The following is an 18712-nucleotide window of genomic DNA, read 5'->3' as shown; positions in this document are numbered from 1 at the left end:
CAGCTCTCGGGAGCCGCGCAGCTTTCTCAGTGTAGGTGACGCGTGTCCAGCCCCCTTGTCAGGATCGTGAAGGTGGCCCTGGGGCCTGGTCCGGGCCGGGTTAGGGGAGCACGGGAGGTGTCCGTGGGAAGCCTCTGATTGCCCCCAGGGGAGGGGCCACATCAGGGGCTCTGATGATTTCTGCGTGTGCCCGTCTACCTTGACCTGCCAGAGAGGCCGGGCTGCCCGAGAAATGGGTGCTGGCCGAGGCCTGAAGTGAGGTGGGGCCATTTAACAGCACAGGTTTGTGAGAGCTCCCTAGGGGCCACCGCTCCGTGGAAACAAGGCCCCGAGTTGACAGGACCATGCCGTTTCCTGTGCCGGGGCTGCGTTTGGAGCCAGCGAGACAGCACTTTGTGTTCCCTTAATATCCGAGGCACGGGGTCTGGGTGTGTGGGTGAGATTTAGCTCTAGTGGGTCTCCGTGGGGAAGGGCAGATGCAGTTGCCAAGCCGGGAGAGGCTTTGCAGCCGCAGAAGTGACCAGGACCCACTCGAGCAGCTGTGATTGATAAAAGATGCTGCCCTGCCGGGACCAGCAGACGCACAGCCTGCTGTCCGCGCCGGGCCTCGGTCCGTCTGGGCACCGGGCAGCTCGGAGATGGCTGAGTTCTCCGTGATTCTGAACCCACACGTCCTGAGAGTCGTTGCAGGGAGAAAAACCATCAACCCACACGCTTGTTATCCTGCGCCTCCTCCCAAGGACAATACCGGATACGATCCCCAAGCGCCTCCCGCTCTCTGATCCCGCTGCCGTAACTGACGGAATCGTTCCATGCTGACGAACGTGGCCCCTTCGCGGCAACGTGACAACACACCCAGGGCCCAGCGCTGGCCGCTCTGTCCTTTTTGATGAGCCGCCCATCCTTCAGGAGGGCTGGGGAGCGGGAAGGACTCGGCCAGCCTTGCCTTTGTGAGATGCTGAGGCCACTGTCACGCTCAGGGCCATTCCTGAGTAAGCGAGGTGCCTGTCTGGAGGGTCACCTGGTCAGGCACGTCACACACCTTGACAAAGTATGTGGCATTGACTCAGCAGTTTAACTGGCTCAAATCTGATTTTTTTTTTTTTTTTGAAAGAGAATAACGTTTTTTAAGGCATTTCCTTTTAAGGAAATAAAGCCTTACACGTAAGGATGTTCATCAGAGCATTATTTATGCTAATCAGAAATCAGTGAAGTATCCGTTAAGACAGAGTGTTGTACAGCCATAGCTTTGAATCTGAGCTTTGCTGTTTTTCAGCCGTGAACTCAGGCAGGTTCTCTGACCTCAGAGGTTTTCTCGCCGGTGAGACCTGCACATTGGTAGCACTGTCTTCGTGGGCGGTTAAATGAGATGCTGTTGTAAGGCAGTCACGGCACAGGCCTTAATCAGCGACTCGTTGGACGTTGAGAATCCCCAGTGGTAGTGACAATTGCACGTTTGAAGAATATTTAATGACGGCAAGCGAAGCACGTCATTTCATATGATCCAAACATCATTACGGATCTCTGTTTTCATTCGCAAAGCTAGGAGGTCTCTGGGGATGGGATCATACATGCATTTTATCTTTGTATGGTTTGCAGTACGTTCCCGGTTTTCTCTGGGAGCAGCTCAGTATTGAAAAAGGAATATGGACGTACGTCAGAACTTACCGAAACGTCCACTCGAAGTGTGTGCAGTGTGGAGCGTCAGCGGGCGCTCAGTCAGGCTGTTAAAACAACAGCGCATCCTGCTCGCTCTCCCCCTGCTTCGAGGGTGTAAAGAGTTTGGAGTGGGGTGTGGGGAGGAGACTGATCTCTGCCCTGGGGGGCTCGGATGCAGCGGGGTCTGCAGAAGCCAGAGGCAGGGCAGACCACGGGGAGGGGCGGGGCAAGGAAGATACTGCTCCCAGCAGGGTGGTTGGCACCCTTGGGGTACAGGGGAATGATGATGGTCCCTGAGGCGTAGAGGTGGGAGTGAAGGAGCCTGCCCGGGGGCAGAGAGGGGTGGCTTGGATCCTGAGTGCGAACCGATGAAGCAGCTAAGACAGGAGAAGGCCCTCTAGGAAGCACGAGAACCTGGGTTTTGGGTAGGAAGCAGCTGGCACGAGTGGGCCATGGTGGAGGGTTAGAGAGTGGGTGTGGGTGGGGGCTGGAGGGAGGCGCTGGGGAAGGCCACCTCCCCTTGGTCTAGAGATAATGGCCAGGGAGGGAGGCGTCTGCCCTGGGGACAGGAGGCTGGTGGAGCTGGTACCTGAGGGCTTGCTGGGAACGGGTCTTTGAGGAAGGATCTGGCAGGTGGCAGAGGTGCTGGCCTTGGAGGGTGGGCAGGTCTGGCTGTTTGGAGCCAGGGACCTGTGTGGGGCCTGGAGGCAGAGCGGCATGGCGGGAAGCGTGCCAGGTTTAGGTTTTACCCTTTCTGCCCCTCGATAGCTGTGTGGCTTCCAGAAGTCCTTCAGCTCTGCAAGCCTGAGTTCCCTCACCTGCAGGACGAGGGCAACAGTAGCGTCGCCTGTTCTGGGGGTTTGCTCCATGAGCACACACCGTCATTTAGTAATGACAAGATGAATTCTCATCTCCATCAGACTTCTTTGTGGTTGCTCTAAAGTGGGTTTTTCCTTCTGACCTTCCAGATTGCCAGTGTCCTGACATCACGGAAGCCCTCTGTCCTCCTCACATTGGTAAGTGGCTGGGCTCCAGGGCCCAGGCAGTGCTTGGCACAGGGGTGGGGTTTTAGGGAGCCGCCTGCCTTGCAGCTGTCGGGACCATGGGGGAACATGATGAAGCCGAGAGAAACAGTCGTCCCTGGTCGGTAGCAACACCTGCTCGGCCCACATGGCCCAGCCTCGAGTCTCCCTGGGTTGTGCTGTGTCCTGTCACGGGGCCGTGGTGGACCAGACACCACGCCCACTTGAAGGGTGGAAACCGGGCCGGAAGATGCGTGCGTCGGGCTGAGCTGGGATTTGCGGATGTGGATGGTCAGTTCAGTCCCACCCTGTCTGCTCCGTTAGTAGGGTTTGCAAACACAGCCTTGGTGTCTACCCTCGAGGACACTGGGCTGTGGGCACGGTGACGGGCCAAGGGCCGGGGGTGCGTGGGGGGCTCCCGGCACCCAGGCTGTGGGATCTCTCGAGAGGAAACGTGCCTTCTTGCCCTTCCGGGACCTCGGGAGTTTCACGTGCGAGGCGTGTCTGCCGCCACGCTTTCTCCAGTGACCCTTCTCTCTTTTGCTAATCGATTCCCACAGAAATAGTTTGCCCTGGTTATTTCTTTCAGCACTTGGTCTCTTTTTCCCCACTGTGCTGTTTAGATGGCTGAGAAGGAAGGTTACGTTAGATGACCGTGGTCAGAGCTGGTCTGGTGTGCTTTGTTTGGGTGCACAATGAGACAGCGACCTGAAGTCCTGGGGAAAGAGGCGGTGATTTAAAATGCCTCCCCTCTCCGGGGCTGGCGCGTTTTGCTGTGGATCCCTGGTTTTGTTTCCATCCCTGTCCACTTGGAGTCTCCTTATAATTAGGAAAAGGAGGGGGATGTGACCCAGCGTCACACTAGTCCTGCCTGCATGGGGTCCTGCCCTCCTTCCTGGAAGGGTGGGTCTGGCAGGAGTCCCGGAGCTCGTGCTGTTAGTGGGGGGTGTGCAGGGGGGAGAGGATGAGGCCGCCGAGGAGAGCAGGTTGGGGATGAGGGTGGTCCTGGGTCTGTGATCTTCTCGCCCGGCCCCCGCCTGTGCCCGAGCAGCCTGGCTGGCATCAACACGTGCTCTGCCCCACCCGTGGAGTAGGCCCCGTTGTGCACGTGGGACCCGCCGGCTCTGTGGGGCCCACTCCCTGCGCTTGGCAGGCTGCGGCAGGGGAAGGAGGCCTGGCCCGCGTGCTGGAGCCGGCTTGGAGTTGCCCGGCTGGGCGGGTCGCTTGTCAAGGGAAGGCAGGAGGGGATGGGTTTGCGGGGATTGCGGTGGGGGGGCTCCCTATTCTTACCTGTCCCAGTCTCGGCTGGAGGAGGCCAGGCCTCCCGTGCGGGCTGTGGGGATGCCACGCGGCCCCCGTGCGACACGTCTGTGCTCTCACACTCCCTCTCTCTCCGCAGCGCGGCGTCAACACGGACAGCGGCAGCGTCTGCAGGGAGGCCTCCTTCGAAGGCATCAGCAAGTAAGTCCCGGGGGCCCTGGGGGCGGCTCCTCCGTCCGCCACCAACCCACCTCTGCCGGGACGTCCTTCCCGGTCTGCAGATGAGACACGAAATGCACAAATAGGAGGACCCTAAAAAGGAGTTCAGGCCTTTTGAGGAAATATTTAGAAAAATACTGAAATAATTTGCCTAATTGCACCTCCGCTTTTACTCGAAGCTCAACTTCCCTGTCGTCCTCCGTGATGGAAGTGCGTTGGGAGCCCTGGCGGCACCCGGGGCAGGGACCTGCTTTCTCTCCAGGGACCTGCTCTGAGCCCCTGTGGTCTTTGTCCCGATCACATCCTTTGCCAAGTGGCCTCCTCCCCTCGGTCCCAGCCACTAACCCCTCCCAGCCCGGCTCTTGCAACTCCTCTGTGTCCCCTGCTGCCCCAGTCCCAGGTAGGGTCCCCCCTACCTGCCCTCACTCCCCGCTGAGCTCTAGGCTGAGCCCCCAAACCCTGCCTGGGAGTCAGTTCCCTTTTCCCAGCCTCTCTGGGCAGGACGACAGATGCTGGGTGTGGGGAAAGCAGCCCTTCCCCCTGCTTGTCACCCTCCCCCCAGGCCCTTGGAGAGTGCTGCCTGCCAGTGTGTGCGTGTCCCCAGGCTGGCTGGTGACGGGCCTGGGCCCCCACTTCTTGAGGCCCTGAGTGCGGACAGTGGGCAGCTCTGGCCGAGCTCCTGTGCCTGATCCTCGACCCCTCCCCCCACACATACTCTGCAGCCCTGGCGTCCTCTGTTGTCCTTTGGTGGACCAAGACGGCGACGGAGGAAGCGCCTTATAATTATGTATGAGCCCGCGCCGCTGGAATCTGTGTGTGTGTGTGTGATGTAGGGGTGATCAGGGTGGATTATGAGCTCATAAATATGTATCGCTTCCCCTTGCTAGGAGTGATGGGGCCGAGGGAGCGGGTATCAGGTTTGCTGCTTTTCGCTGCACAGATCTCCTTATCCTCCTGGGAGTTTCCCCAAAGCAGCCCTGCCTCCCGCGCCTGGCAGCAATTAGCCCGGCTTGCCGACATGCTGGCCGTGGAGCCGCCGTCTCTCCCCAGGCTCGGAGCGGGTGTGGGCACAGCCGCCTGCTGCCTGTCCCGGGCCAGGGCTCCCTGCGTCCTCCCGGCACTGCCAAGTGCCCGCATCCCGGCGCCCGGCTCCCCTTCCTCCACCCACACCAGGGAATGTCTCTGTGGCCTCTGCTTGGGTCGCTGCCTCACAGGGAGGGCCCTGAGCTGGGAGGAAGGAGCCCTGGTGGCCGCCTCACTGACCGGCTCTGTGACCTTGGCAGGGCGGAGCCTCAGCTCCCCCTTGGTGGGACCAGGTACTACTCGGGCTTGTTGTGGGGACCGAAGATCACGCTCCCCGGAGCCTGGCACAAAGCTGGCGCTCAGTGCATGGTTGCCCACAAGCAGATCCCTGTCCGCCCGGTGCGGTGGTTCATACCTGTCATCCTAGCACTCTGGGAGGCCGAGGCAGGAGGATCGCTTGAGGTCAGGAGTTTGAGACCAGCCTGAGCAAGAGTGAGATCCTGTTTCTTCAAAAATCAGAAAAGTTAGCCAGGCGTGGTAACACACGCCTGTGGTCCCAACTACGTGGGAGGCTGTCTCTGGCTGCTTATGGTGCTCCCTGCTTCGTCCTCCAGGGCGCTTGTCCCTCCGTGTCTCCTCCCTCTGGGCCTCACGTCTCCCTGTTTCATCCTTCATGTAACTCTCCCCTTGGGGGTTGCTCCACTGGGGCGAAGGCCATCAGGAGGTGCCCCTACGATCCATGCCACAGGTACTGCCTAGGGCCGCGGCCTCCGCCCCCAGCCGCCTCCTTCCCTGCGTGAAGTCGAGTCCCTACGTGTCTGTGTTCCTGGCGTCCAGGTGCAGCCCATCCCCCTGCGTCCCGCCCACCCAGGCTGCCGGCACTTCTGTGCCAGGCTGGGCAGAGACCTTGTCCTTGAGGGCCGCTGCAGCTCCGCCACCGCATCCTCCTGCCGAGTGTGTCTCCAGCTGTTTGCTGGGGATAATAATAGCCTGTTTCCTAAGCAAGATGAATCTTGCTGTCGTCCTACTTTCCAATACTCAACTGCGTCTGGCCCTGGTTGCCTCTCACTGCCTCAATGAAGCTCCTCCTTCCTGGAATTGGAATTTCTGATGCTTTAAGTGTCTCTGGAATGCCTTCCGTCTTGGCTCTTTGGCCCCTGCTTGAATAGAAGTTCAGGTTTGGCACCTTGGGTTGTCCTGATGGGCCGCCCAGGCCACCTTTATCCCTTGGCTGCAGGGGGCAAGGAGCTTGTGGTACAGCAGTGGCCTCACCTGTTCACCTATCCTGGGTCCTCCGGGCCCTGGTCCAGCTGGCAGTCAGCCTGTGACCTCTCCACGTTGCCTGCCCTGTGATCTGTCCCTTGGGCTCAGCCTTGGTCTCAGACGTCCCTCAGCCTCCCCACATCAGGGCCGGGCCCTGCCGCCTGCTCCCACGGCAGGAGTGTGCCGGGTCCCTCCGCAGTGAGGACAGTAGAGGACAGGGAGTCCAAGACATGCACGAGGCCCGAGAGGCTGAAGGATCTTCCCGTGGCCTGGGGCCACTGGGCTCACCACGGGGCGTGGCTCAGGTGATTATAATAGGGTCAAGGGAGCAGGCAGGGAGTTTCTGAGGGCCTCGTGCTGAGTTTGGGGTCTGTCCCGGGCCATGTCTCCAGCTCTGTGGATGGCTTGATCCCAGCAGCAAAAGTCCCAGGGAAGGTGTGGAAGGAGCGGCCCACCATGGGCTCTGGTGGGAGGCTGGGTTGTGTGGGCGGGGTCAGGCGCCCATTGCCAGGTCCCCGCGAGGGACGCAGCAGGGCTGGTCTGGAAGCTGGGATGGGCAGGGCAGCCCTGCAGCAAAGAGGGTCTGAGAGTTTTCCCGTGGTTGGTCTGTGGCTCCCTGGAGCGCTCGGATCCAGTAGGCTGGGAGCAAAGCCAGGCATGGTGGGTCTCTGGGCATCCGAGGGGGTGCAAAGCCTTCCTGGTACGTCTCCCTCCCAGACCGGCAGGGTCTGCGTCCAGGAGCCCCGGGCTGGGGCAGTGAGTCACAGAGGACTCTGTTCTGTGGCATTGTCACGGGAAGAAAGATGGTCGAACTCCACATCAGCCGGTGATTCGGGATAAGCATATTTCTTATCTTTTGGCATTTGCTTAAATTGCCTTGCATATTTGAAGACAATTGGTTACAAATTAATTCCATTTAAATAAGCAGTTAAAGATGAAATGCTGAATTTGGGAGCTGTTAATGTAGGAATATTAATATTCAAAGATGTGAATTTTAAAACCCAAGAAGTAGAGGGACATTATTAAAACTTGACAGTTATAACAAAATGCCAATTTGTGGTTTGGCGACCATGGCTTTCTCGTTACTGTTAACTGGCATATCAGGTTAATGTTTGGGATTGGGTTTCTAATGTGGCCCGAGGAAATCTCCCTGGGTGGGGGGTAACCTGAAGAGGCGAGAGCCTGAGGCAGCCCCCTTGCAGGGGGGAGAGTCAGGGGGCCGGGGGGTGGGGGCTGCCTCTGTTGTTGGGTTAGAAGCCCCAGGAGGGAAGGCAGAGGCCTCGGTCTGGGGTTGGGCACACATGACCCACCCTTTTGTGCCCCGGCCCACATTTAGAGCCACTAGAAAATTACCCTCTGCTTCCGGGACACTGCCATCCTCACGGCACTGGTGGGGTTTTGTTGTTATTTTTATGTAATTAATGTGCATTGTAGAAAATGCTAACTAGCACAGAGGCAAAAACACGGGATATCTGAATTTCATTACCTGGAGTTAGTTCTGTCCCTCAACACTGTCTTTTGGACTCTTCTGTGTGTGGCTGAGTGTGTTTCTCTGTCCGAGTATGTTTTCGTGTCTGACTGTGGCTTGTGTGGGTCCGTCTATGTATATACATCAGTCTGCACGCACGTGTCTGTGTGAGTCTTGTGTATCTGGGTGTGGATCTTCGTGCATCTAAGTATACGCACATGTGTGTAGATCTGCGTGTGTCTACACACCTCTAAATGAGTATGCGTTTGTGTGTGTGTGTGTGTGTCTGAGTATGTATCTGTTGTCACACACCCGTGTGTGTGTGTGTGTGTGTCTGAGTATGTATCTGTTGTCACACACCCGTGTGTGTCTGAGCGCACCTCCTTTCTAAGTGTGTGCCTGTCTCTGTGCGTCTGTGTCTGTGCACTGAGTCACGCTGTGCCGGGTCACTCTGCTGACGCCGTGTGCGTGCATGTGTGTACACATGCGTACATCCTGTAAAGCGGGATTCTTCTGGTACGTTTGCCTAGTGAGTATATAGGCCGTTGTTCTTCCTGAGGTCAAAGTGACATCTGGGGAAATGGGACGCAGAGTCCATTTGTCATCTTGATTTATGTCATCTGCTCTGCTCTTCACTCTGAACCACACTGGCTGCCTGGAGTCCTTTTGATATTTCACAAGTGGGGCTTTGATGCCACCACATTTAAGTTGACTTTGAACCAAGTAGTTCTGTCCGTGTAGTTAAAAATCCTGAAGGTTTCAGAGATCTGCAATCGTCTCAGCTTGCTAGTATCCTTTTTTCTTCTCTCTTCTTCCCCCTGCCCCTTGCTCAGCCAGGAGTGGGGCTGCTGGTTTCAAAACCATGGCAATAGATGGGTGTTTTGCAACGCCATTAGTGGAGGCATGGAAAGCCTCTGCCTTGCCAGAGGACAGGAAGTCACAACCCTGCATGTACTTATGTGTGGTATCCCGACCCGAGGTGGAGCAGGACTTGGAATCCAGAGAGCTGAAGTCTTGCCAGCGCTTCTCAGCCGAGGCCTGTGCTTGTGCTGGGCCATGTTCTTCCCCAGCTGTCTCACCAGTACCTTGAGCTCTGGGTCACATGCGGCTCTCTTGGACCAGGGGTGTGGGCTGACCTGATCCTTTTGTCTCCTGGGGTTACCTTTTCATTATGCTTATCTTATCAAAGAGCAGCTTTTTGCTTTGTAGATTTTTCTCTCTTATATGTTTGTTTTTTAATATTTCATTGATTTCCACTCTTTTAAATTTTCTTCTAATTTCTCTAGGTTTCCTTTCCTTTTCTCTAGCTTCTTGAGAAGGAAGATGGGGGCATTCTTAGGATGGAAGCTTAGATCATTGATTTCCTTTCTAGTATATATATTTTAGAGCTATAAATTTTCCTCTAAGGACTGCTTTAGCTGCATTTCACAGATTGTGATATTTTGTATTTTTCTTTTCTAATTTCATTGTGATTTTTGTCTTTGAAGAGTGGGTATTTAGAAGTCTCTTGCTAAATTTCTAGATAATTTGAGATTTTGTAATTTCTGTTACTGATTTCTAGTTCAATTATACTGTGATCAATGAATGGGTCTCTGTATCTTAACCCTTAAAGTTTATTGAAACTTCCAGCATATGATCATTATGATAAATGTTTCATGTACACTTAAGCACATATCTTGCAGTTTGCTGCAGTGTTCTGTAAATGTCAAAATGTCAAGTTGGCTAATTGTATTGTTCCTATCTTCTATATCTTTCTCAATTTCTGTTTGCTTGTTCTATCGCAAGATGTATGTGAAAATCTCAAACTATGCTTTGCAGATTTATCTATTTTTCCTTCCTGTTCTGTCAATTTTTATAAATCATCTTTACTGAAATAAAATGTATATACAATGAAATTCATTATGTGCATAATTTAGTAAGTTTTTAAAAATAGTTTTATTAGGATATAATTCACATACCTTACAATTTACTCATTTTAAAGCATATATTAATAATTTGCTTAGTTTTGTTTTGAGACAGGATCTCACTCTGTTGCCAAGGTTGGAGGAGAGTGGCGTGATCATAGCTCGTTGTAGCCTGGAACTTCTGGGCTCAAGTGATCCTCCTGCCTCAGCCTCCCAAAGTGCTGGGATTACAGGCATGAGCCACTGTGCCCACCCTTAGTTCTCCTTTATTTTTGAAGCGTAACTTTGCTGGATATAGAATTCTTGGTTGACCTTTTTTTTTGTTCAGCACTTTGAATATGTCATCCCACTGCCTTCTGTCTTCCATAGTTTTTTTTTTTTGAGACAGAGTCTCACTCTTTTGCCCCGGCTAGAGTGAGTGCCGTGGCATCAGCCTAGTTCACAGCATCCTCAAACTCCTGGACTCAAGTGCTCCTTCTGCCTCAGCCTCCTGAGTAGCTGGGACTACAGGCATGCGCCACCATGCCCAGCTAATTTTTTCTATATATTTTTAGTTGGCCGATTAATTTCTTTCTAATTTTAATAGAGGTGGGGTCTCGCTCTTGCTCAGGCTGGTCTCGAACTCCTGAGCTCGAACGATCCGCCCGCCTCGGCCTCCCAGAGTGCTAGGATTACAGGCGTGAGCCACCGTGCCTGGCCTCCTCCATAGTTTTTGATGGGAAATCAGCCATTAACCTTCGTGAGATCCCTTGTATGTGATGCATTGCTTTTTTCTTGTTGCTTTCAAGATACTCTTTGTCTTTTGACAGTTTGATTATGATGTGTCTAGGTGTGGACCTCTTTGAATTTATCCTACTTGGAGTTCATTGAGCTTTATGGATATGTACATTAATGTTTGTCATCAAATTGGCAAAATTGTCAGCCATTACTTTTTCAAATGTTCTTTTTGCTCCTTTCTCTCTCTTCTTTCCTTCTGGAACTCCTGGTGTGTGTATGTTAGTATACCTGACAAAAGAGGCTATGCTCCCTACCTAGTGGGGTTGGGGGTGGTGTTTTGCAACCAAAAAGCTTGTGGTCCAACTGACTGTACTTGGAGGACCCGCCCCAGGCCACCAGGTCTGTTGCAGGAAGTGAGCAGCAGGTCAGGGATCAGGAAGGTAAAGTGTTGGACCCTGTCTTGGTTGTGGTGTATGTATGTCTCGAACGTCATCTCTTGCTGAGACGTGATAGACCATTGAACTAACGGGCTTGATTTATTTTTCCTCTGTAGGTTCAATGTCAACAACACCATTCTTCACCCAGAGATCGTTGAATGGTGAGTATGGCCTATGGTCACCTTGACTATTGTGCTTAGCTCATGGGGACAGGAGGCCCTGCTGTTCCTGCCCACCCCGTCTCAGAGAGTCCCTCAGAAAGCCAGTCTCCGGAACCTCCTCCTTTAGCCTTTATTGTTCTGTTTGGTTTTTTTTGTTGTTGTTGTTGGCTAGCTGGTTTTTTCAAGAGGGCATGAGTCACTTAAGTATCAGTTAAATTTCTCTTATCGTTTTCTTTATTTTCGATCTTTTGAAAACTCCTGCCATAAGTAGGCCAAATATGCATAGCTCAGATGGAAAGTAGGTAGTGAAAAGAGCAGAAATAAACACCACATGATCCCATTACCAGCAAGGTAAACACGTTTTCCTCACGTCACACTTGTATCTGGACAAGGGTGGCATCCTGTTAGACATGTTCTTTTGTAACTTTCTTTCTTTGCTTGGCGATACTGGCCGCCCTCACCTGCAGCACACCTGGTTTCTGTTACGTGGCTGTAGGTGAGCCTTGTCAGGTTGGGCGTTGCCTCTGTGGGCCCCGCAAGTGGCCCTTCAACTCCAACGTGCTACCAGTTTTCTTCCTAAGCCGTCCAGTTGCTCTTTGATAGCAGAAAAATGCTTTTCCTTGGTTGGATGACTACACTCTGTGACTGCAGTGAGCGGCGAGGCCGGGCCTCCGCCACGCGTCACTCCACTGGGCGGTGCACAGACTTCTCACATGTCATGCTGACTCTGTGATCACATTTTCCGGCTAGCCGGGCGCTCCGGCTCACCTGGTCTGGAGCTTGGGAACACTGCGCCCCGAGGGCTGAGCAGGAGTTGGCTGGGGATACAGGAGTAGGGGGAGGGAGAGAGGGATCCAGGCCAGGGGACCACTTGTTCTCAGAAGCAAGGGAAAGGTTGGTGGCTTTGTGTGGCCGGTGCCGAGCCAGGGATGTGGAGCCTGAGGGTGATTGGAGAGCCAGTCAGTGGCCGGGCAGGCCTTGGTGTCAGTTTCGACTTTTTCCTGGGAGAGATGGGCAACACGGGAGACAACACGGGAAGCGACACGGGCAAGCCTTGATGGGTTCAAGCAACAGAATGGTCGGATCCGGTTGGCATTTTGGAAAATCATTTTGGCCTCAGACCAGTGCCTTAGCCGCAGCATAAGAATGGGAACAGGTGGCCAGTTAGGAGGCGGTGGCAGGGGTCCAGGTGGCAATGGAAGGTGGTGGTGTGGCAGATTAGAGAGGAAGCAGCAGTCAGAGGCGGCTCCTGGGGGAGCTGGCTGTGGTGCAGCGAGTGATGCGGCAGAAGGTGACTCTGGTTTTTGCCGTGCACGGCCGGGTCCATCACTGACACGGGGACGGGGGGAGGGGCAGGTGCCACAGCAGATCCGGGACTTGTTTGGGGTGCGTTGGGTCCGAGGCAGGTGCCAGTGGGGGAGAGGGCCGGGCGGAGGTGGGCGTCCGAGGGCTGTCGAAGGCGTTGGTACTGGCCTCAGAGAGTTAGACGCCAGGCGGGCTCTCTGCTCTGTCAGCAGCCCTGGCCACGCCCGTCACAGCCACGCACTCGGGGAGGGCAAGGCCCTGGGTCGTCAAGTTCATAGTCCCACTTGGCAGAAGAATAAATCCTGGGTGCTCAGAGTGGGCCCGTGTCCACTTACGCTGCCTCACAGGTGACATTCCTCATGGTCACTTACAGAGTGGGTGCTTTGGAGACCGTGCCTGGGTCATGCCCTCCAGCCTCTCCTGAGCAATAAGGCGTTCATTTGTCACTTTGAAACAAGCACACGTTAGTTCTAGTGACATCTCCAAGGTCTTGAGGTAGAGTCTTCATTTAGAAGAATGCCTCCTGCCTTTATGAAAGCGAGCAGCAGAGAGCATTTATTTGGCATTTGCTGGCAGTAGAACTGTTTTAGAAATGTCACATTGTCCTCACTGCCTCAGGGGTCTGTCTTAATAGCCTGGGTCCCAGCCACTCTCGGTGGAGCCGTCGTCGTGATCACTGCCCTCCCCGAGTAAGTGATGGGAGGATTCTGGGTGGAACGGTGAGGGGGCAGGTCCCTTATTTATCGCAGTGGGTGGGCTTTCCGTGATGCTAAATTATGGCTCGGCGGTGCATTGTTGGGCCCCTGCGTCCTGAATGCTGTCACCGTCCTCTCTTCCTGGGCCCTGGGGAGGGAAGCTGACTGCGGCTCAGTGGAGCACCCTTGGGGTTGGGTCCTGCCTGGGCGTCAGCCTTTCTCTCCGGTCACAGGGTGCTCGGGACCCTCGGAATGGACCCTGTGCCGAGGCCAGGTATAGCAGCGAGGGGGACCGAGGGGTGTGCAGCTGAGTTTTCCGGGCACCCACCTGCACCCCAGCTCCCGCTGTCTGCTTGGAGGCGGCAAGCAGCCTGGGCTGGCGCAGGGAAGCTTGCTTTCTCGTTTTTGTTTGGGTGTCATTCATTTCTTCCCTGTGACTGTTTTATTGTTTTCCATTCTCTCGAGCAGTGCCTTTTTGATTTCCTGTAAATTCCTCTGTAATCGTACTCTTCCCCACAAACGTGAGATCATAGCTGATAATTTCTTTTCTTGTGCTGGGTATTGCAGTTGGAATGGGAAGGTCAAAAGTTGAAACTTACAAAGAGCAGGCGTCTCACTTCCGTAATTTAGGCCGCGGTTCTACTTTACCGTTTCGCAGATGATTAAATTGATCTGAAGGTAGGGTAGGAAATAAAAGGCGACGCTTTCGTGCCGTCTGATAGCTCAGCGCCTTGGGTTCAGTTAAGTACCTCTGGCAGCGTCACGGGAGAGCAAGCATGTCAGCCATTGCCGTGTGCCTTCTTGGGTTTTAAGTGAGACTGTTAAATTGAGTCATACGCCCGTTTTAGAACTGTTAATTACACGGACTGGAAGTGTCCTGCGTGCATTCATCAGGCAGTGGGTAACGGATCTATTTCTGCTGCCCTGCCTTTCCGTGTGCACGGGAGATGGTACGCCATGCGTGGCTTTGCGGGCAGAGCGCCCCGGGATCCTACGTCCTGGGCGACACGTCCCAAATTAGAAGAGGTGCGTAGATGATGGCCTGGATTCGTGGTGTGTGCGTGGAAAGCGTTCCAGCAGCGTGGCTCATCTTTGTCTCCGAATGAATGGGCATTTAAGGATACGTTAACGAGGAAGCCACACGGAGAGTGGGTTCCTGGGGCAGCGTGGGAACTCCAGTCACCACGCCCCCAGGAGGCAGGAGACAGACGTGGAGCATCGCACAGAGGGAAAGGCCCGGCCCAGCCCTGGTCTGGCAAGGAGGTGGACCTCCCTCCGGTGGGCCTGTCGCCAGGCAGGTTTCAGGCACACTCGGCTCACGACTGAGCTAAACCATTTTCTTCCTGGCTCTGGTTTCTTTGAGAGGACTTATGGATCAAGCCTCCTGAGAATATGTAGTTCCAACCAACTCTTTTCCTTCTGTTCCTCCTGTCGTGGGACTTTATCCCTTGCGTCGCTGGGTCACAGGGTGTGGAAGGGATGGCTGTGGGGTCCTGTGGAATTGAGTTCCCGCCGTCGCGGCCCCCACACGGCCATCGCCCACATATTCATCTCTGGGAGGGATGGAATTCCTCACCCTTTAAATGGGTTTTGTTCAACTTGGTGGCGCTTTGATGCTTAGAGACAGATTTTGGAAATACTTCAACCTGTCTCGCTACTATTTTAATCAGGGGAGCATTCAGACCCCAGTTAATTGATGTCTCAGTCCTGAGTTTAATGCCCAGAGGCTGTTTTGTGACCTGTGACTATTTAAGGAGGGGAGAAAAGATTGCACAAATAAATCTCTGCCTAGTCCAGGTTTTGGCGTTCTAGGCCTGTAGCAGGATGCTGGACCCTGAGGGGGGAGGGGGCAGGGGTCTTTGCTTCCCAAGCGCCCCATGCTGCCTTGCCGCCTGTTTGAGCAGTCCCTGGGTGTGGCCATGAGCCAGGGGACCCTGCGTGGGCCATGCGTGCGGTGCTCATGTCTTCCCACACACGCCCGGCACCTCCTCTTCCCAGCCCAAGCTGCCTTACGTGGCATCTGTGCGTCCTGTCCTGAGCCGTGGTCCTCTGCTGCTTCCCTGGGGAGGTGGTCTGTGTTCTCTCTTGAGGCTGTCACCCTTGTAGGTCATAGTTCCAACAGCCACCTGACCCATCCTCGGGCCAGACAAGGCTGGGACTGGGTGTGGCACTGAGCTGCTGTCACTCTAGAGGCCGCTGGGCCTGCAGAGGAGAATCCTTCCTCCTGGGCCTTCCGCGTTCAGGGGTAGCGCAAGTCGCCTCGTCACATTCAGGGTGCTGAGTTCCTCTTGAAGATGGGAGGAAGATGCTAGAAAGTCTTGCTCATTTCCGCAGTAATCTTAAAAGCAGTCTCTGGTACTTGTGTCTTGGAGACAACTGGAGCCGGCTGGGACGCGGCCCTCCCTGCCCGGCGCCTGGGCGAGGCTGCAGCCCAGGGTACCCTGTGGGTCACCGGTTAAGCCAGCATACAGCAGGTGTTTACTTAAGCTTGGGTGAAATTGGGCCGGGCCAAAGCCCAGCTGGGCTGGCTTCGTCAGAGAACTGCCTTTGTGGGATCATTTGCCCTCGTTCAGTTTGATTTTTTTTTTTTTAAAGCAACTGAAAAAATACACCCCGAATAGCCCAACTGGAGGCCCAGTTTGTCACTGGCCCCAAAGTAAAATTAGAAGAGAAAGTGGGACTCTGGGACCCATGGCTGGAGAGCTGATGGCTTCTGATGGGAAGAGAAGGTGTTTCTTTCTCCTTCCTCGGGTTACACGCTCTTCCTGCTCGTCTACAAGGAGGACGCGCAGGCTGCTGCAGGGGCGAGGGGATGAGTGTGGGCTCCTGGGGGCTCAGACCCTCGGCCGCCTCCCCTGCCTGCGTGACTGGGGACGGGGCAGGGGCAGTGGGAGTTTGGGCTGCTGAGGCCTGGGCGGCTGTGGCCCTGCTCAGTCTTTGCGACATGCCACGCTGTCCTGCTGGAGTCCCTGGGGTGGGGTGGGGCGGGCTGGGGAGGCCTTGTTTTCCTTTTGAAATGAGGTCATCGGCTCTCCCATTAGAAGTGAGGTTTCCCAGCTGCAGGGCCGTGTCCAGGTAGCACTGACAGCTCGTGGTTCCTGTGTGGCCGTTCTGGGCCAGACACTGTTCTGGCGCTGGGACCCTGCCCTCCAGGGCTACGGTCTTTCGGAAGAGACTTAAATTAAAAGAGACTGCACGTGTTGGAGCTTTCTGAGGCTTCATACAACTGCCCAGGCAGCACAGGAGGGATTTAGCCTGGGGGTGGAGAAAGGCGTGTTCCAGGTGGGAATGGAGGCAGCACCGGGACTGAGTTCCAGACAGGGGAGGGGGCTGGGGGCAGCGTGGGGGTGCGCGGCAGAGACAGGCAGGGGCCCGGCCCCCGCGGACACACGCGTCATGGTGTAGCATTTTAACTTCATCCTGAAGACACAGAGAGGCCCCTGCGAGGCTTTAAACAAGGGAAAGCCCGGTGGGGTTTGCATTTCCCGACACCCCCGGCTGCTGGAGGCCAGAGGCTGGCGTGGCCGGACGGAGAGACACGGAGGGGCCGAGCGAGGGGGGAGGGCGTGGCAGGCCGTGGCCGTGGTTGGACATGGGGAGCGTGGACAGGTGAGAGGGAGGTGTCAGGGTGATGCCAGGGTCTCCGCAGGGGGCAGCCGGAGGGTGGCAGGGCCGTGCTGAGATGGGGACGTGGTGGGAGTTCTCACATGCCGAGCTCCAGGCGCCCGGGGACCCGCAGGTGGGTGCGGACAGGAAGGGGGGAGAGGGGGCAGGGCTGGCAGCGTGATGGGGGCGGAAGGGAGAAGAGACAGGAGTGGGGGGGCGAGATGGAGAAGTTGGAAATGCGGTGCAAAAGCAGCTCTGCTCCTCCTCCCTCGGAGCGAGGAGTGAGGGGCGGATTCTTCACTCACAGAAGAGCCTGTTCCTTGGAGCTTCTAGGAGGAGGGCAGGTGGGCAGAGAAGGAACAGGACGAGCCTCCCTCGTAGGGGAGGGAGAGAGGGCAGGATGAATGGGGAGAGGCGGGAGTGGGCCCATCTGCTGGCGTCTGTGTTCTCCGTGAAGTAGGAGGCGAGTCCATTCATCCGAGTCCATTCATCCGTGAGAAGGAGCGTGGGGGGCGGAGGTGGGAGTAGAGACCTTAGGAGGATTAAGGAAGTGAGAGTCGCCCTCCCCTTGCTCCCCTGCAGCGGTGGCGGAGGGGGGCCTTGCCAAGGCAGATGACTAGGAGATTGCTGGGCTGGTGGGTGGGCGCAGGGCCTGGGAGTGGCACGAGTGGCAGCTGGAGGGAAGGACCAAGCATCTAAGCAGGACAGGGCGGCAGAGGGAGGCGGCTCCCAGGATGAAGTGGAGGGGGCGGGGTGGGGTGGGTGTGGCCGGCCTGGCGCCCACCAGCACTGTCACTCTGTGGTCCTCACTGCACGCCAGTACAGACAGGCCTGAGGCCGGCGCCGTGGAGGGTGGCAGCGCCGACCCACACACCAGTGGCTGCGAGTGGATTTGGGCCTCAGGACCCTGAGCTGCTGGCCTGAGGCCCACCTGAGGCCCTGGTCCCTCATCCTGCAGGGAACAGCAGTGAGCGCCGTGGCCCGGGTGGGACTGCCAGCCCGCCGTGGTACCAGAGGCACCTTTGCGATGACGAACGGCATGCTGTCAGCTTCAGGGCTGGCCTCCTCAAGCGAGAAAGGATGTTCCTTTGAAAAAGTCTCTCTGGGCTCGTGGGTTTGTTTTTTCCACCTTCCCCAGAAGGCTTTATAGTCTTGGGAAGGTGTCATTGTGTTGCAAGATGCTGTCCTCATTTCCCAGTGACAAATGGCTGGCTGTCCCAGCTGCGTGGCGTCTTGGAGACCGTGTGAGTCAGCAGCTGGCTGGCTCGGCCTGCTCCTGTGAGGTCCCCAAGGGCTCGCTGCCTCGATGGAGGTGGGCGGTGGCCGCGCCCCTCACCTTCTGCCGTCCCCACCTGCCTCGGGCCCTGTTCTGGGCTGCCTTGGCCAGGGCGGCTCCGGCGGGCTCTCTGGTCAGGCCGAGGAGGAGGGAGAGGAGATGGTGAGAGGTGCCCTCTGGACGGAGGGGCGGGCACTGATCTGCTGTCGCCAGACGCCCTGGCTTTGCTGATCTCGAGGGCGCTTGCCTGTGTCCCTTTGTGAAGGGAAGGTGATCCTGTGGGCGCTTTGTTGCGGGTGGGGGAGCTCTCCGCCTTTGCAGAAGCCAGACCTTAAGCAGAGGGGGTCGGCTGGGGCTGCTCCGTCTCCACCCCCAGGCCCTCCTGCCCTTCTCCGGGTCTCAGCGTCACAGAGGGGCTCTCCCGCAGCAGCCTTCTCCCATGTGGTGATCGCACATCTGCTCGCACGATGCTCGTCTCCTCCTCGGCCTCTGCGCTCCCCGAGGCAGGAACGTGCCGCCCGCCGCACTCATCAGCAGTGCCTGGCGTGTCCACCCGGCAGTTACTCAGCAGTGACGGGCAATGAATGAGTGGTATTTGCCGTCGGGGGCAGCGCCTCGTGGAAGTTTTTAAGGTGTTATCGTCGCACTATGTGCACGTGCTTGAGCAACCCCTAGCGCAGACCCGGTGCAGGAAAGC

General features: G+C 56.1%; 1 protein-coding gene across 2 annotated transcripts in view; it reads left to right on the top strand.

Annotated features, from left to right (window-relative positions):
• The window catches only part of LOC105816230 (xaa-Pro dipeptidase), a 108573-nt gene that overhangs the window by 20498 nt on the left and 69363 nt on the right, over window positions 1-18712 (top strand). For both annotated transcript variants that reach the window (XM_012651587.1, XM_012651586.1), the window contains exons 5-7: window positions 2628-2675; window positions 4081-4142; window positions 11089-11133. In XM_012651587.1, coding sequence (XP_012507041.1) covers window positions 2628-2675; window positions 4081-4142; window positions 11089-11133 — 155 coding nt within the window. The remainder of the gene's footprint in view (window positions 1-2627; window positions 2676-4080; window positions 4143-11088; window positions 11134-18712) is intronic.

The sequence above is a fragment of the Propithecus coquereli genome, unplaced genomic scaffold, assembly GCF_000956105.1.
Source record: "Propithecus coquereli isolate 6110/MARCELLA unplaced genomic scaffold, Pcoq_1.0 Scaffold358, whole genome shotgun sequence".
Lineage (NCBI taxonomy): Eukaryota > Metazoa > Chordata > Mammalia > Primates > Indriidae > Propithecus > Propithecus coquereli.
The sequence above is the reverse complement of the archived record's forward strand: the minus strand, read 5'-3'. Positions and strand labels throughout refer to the sequence as shown.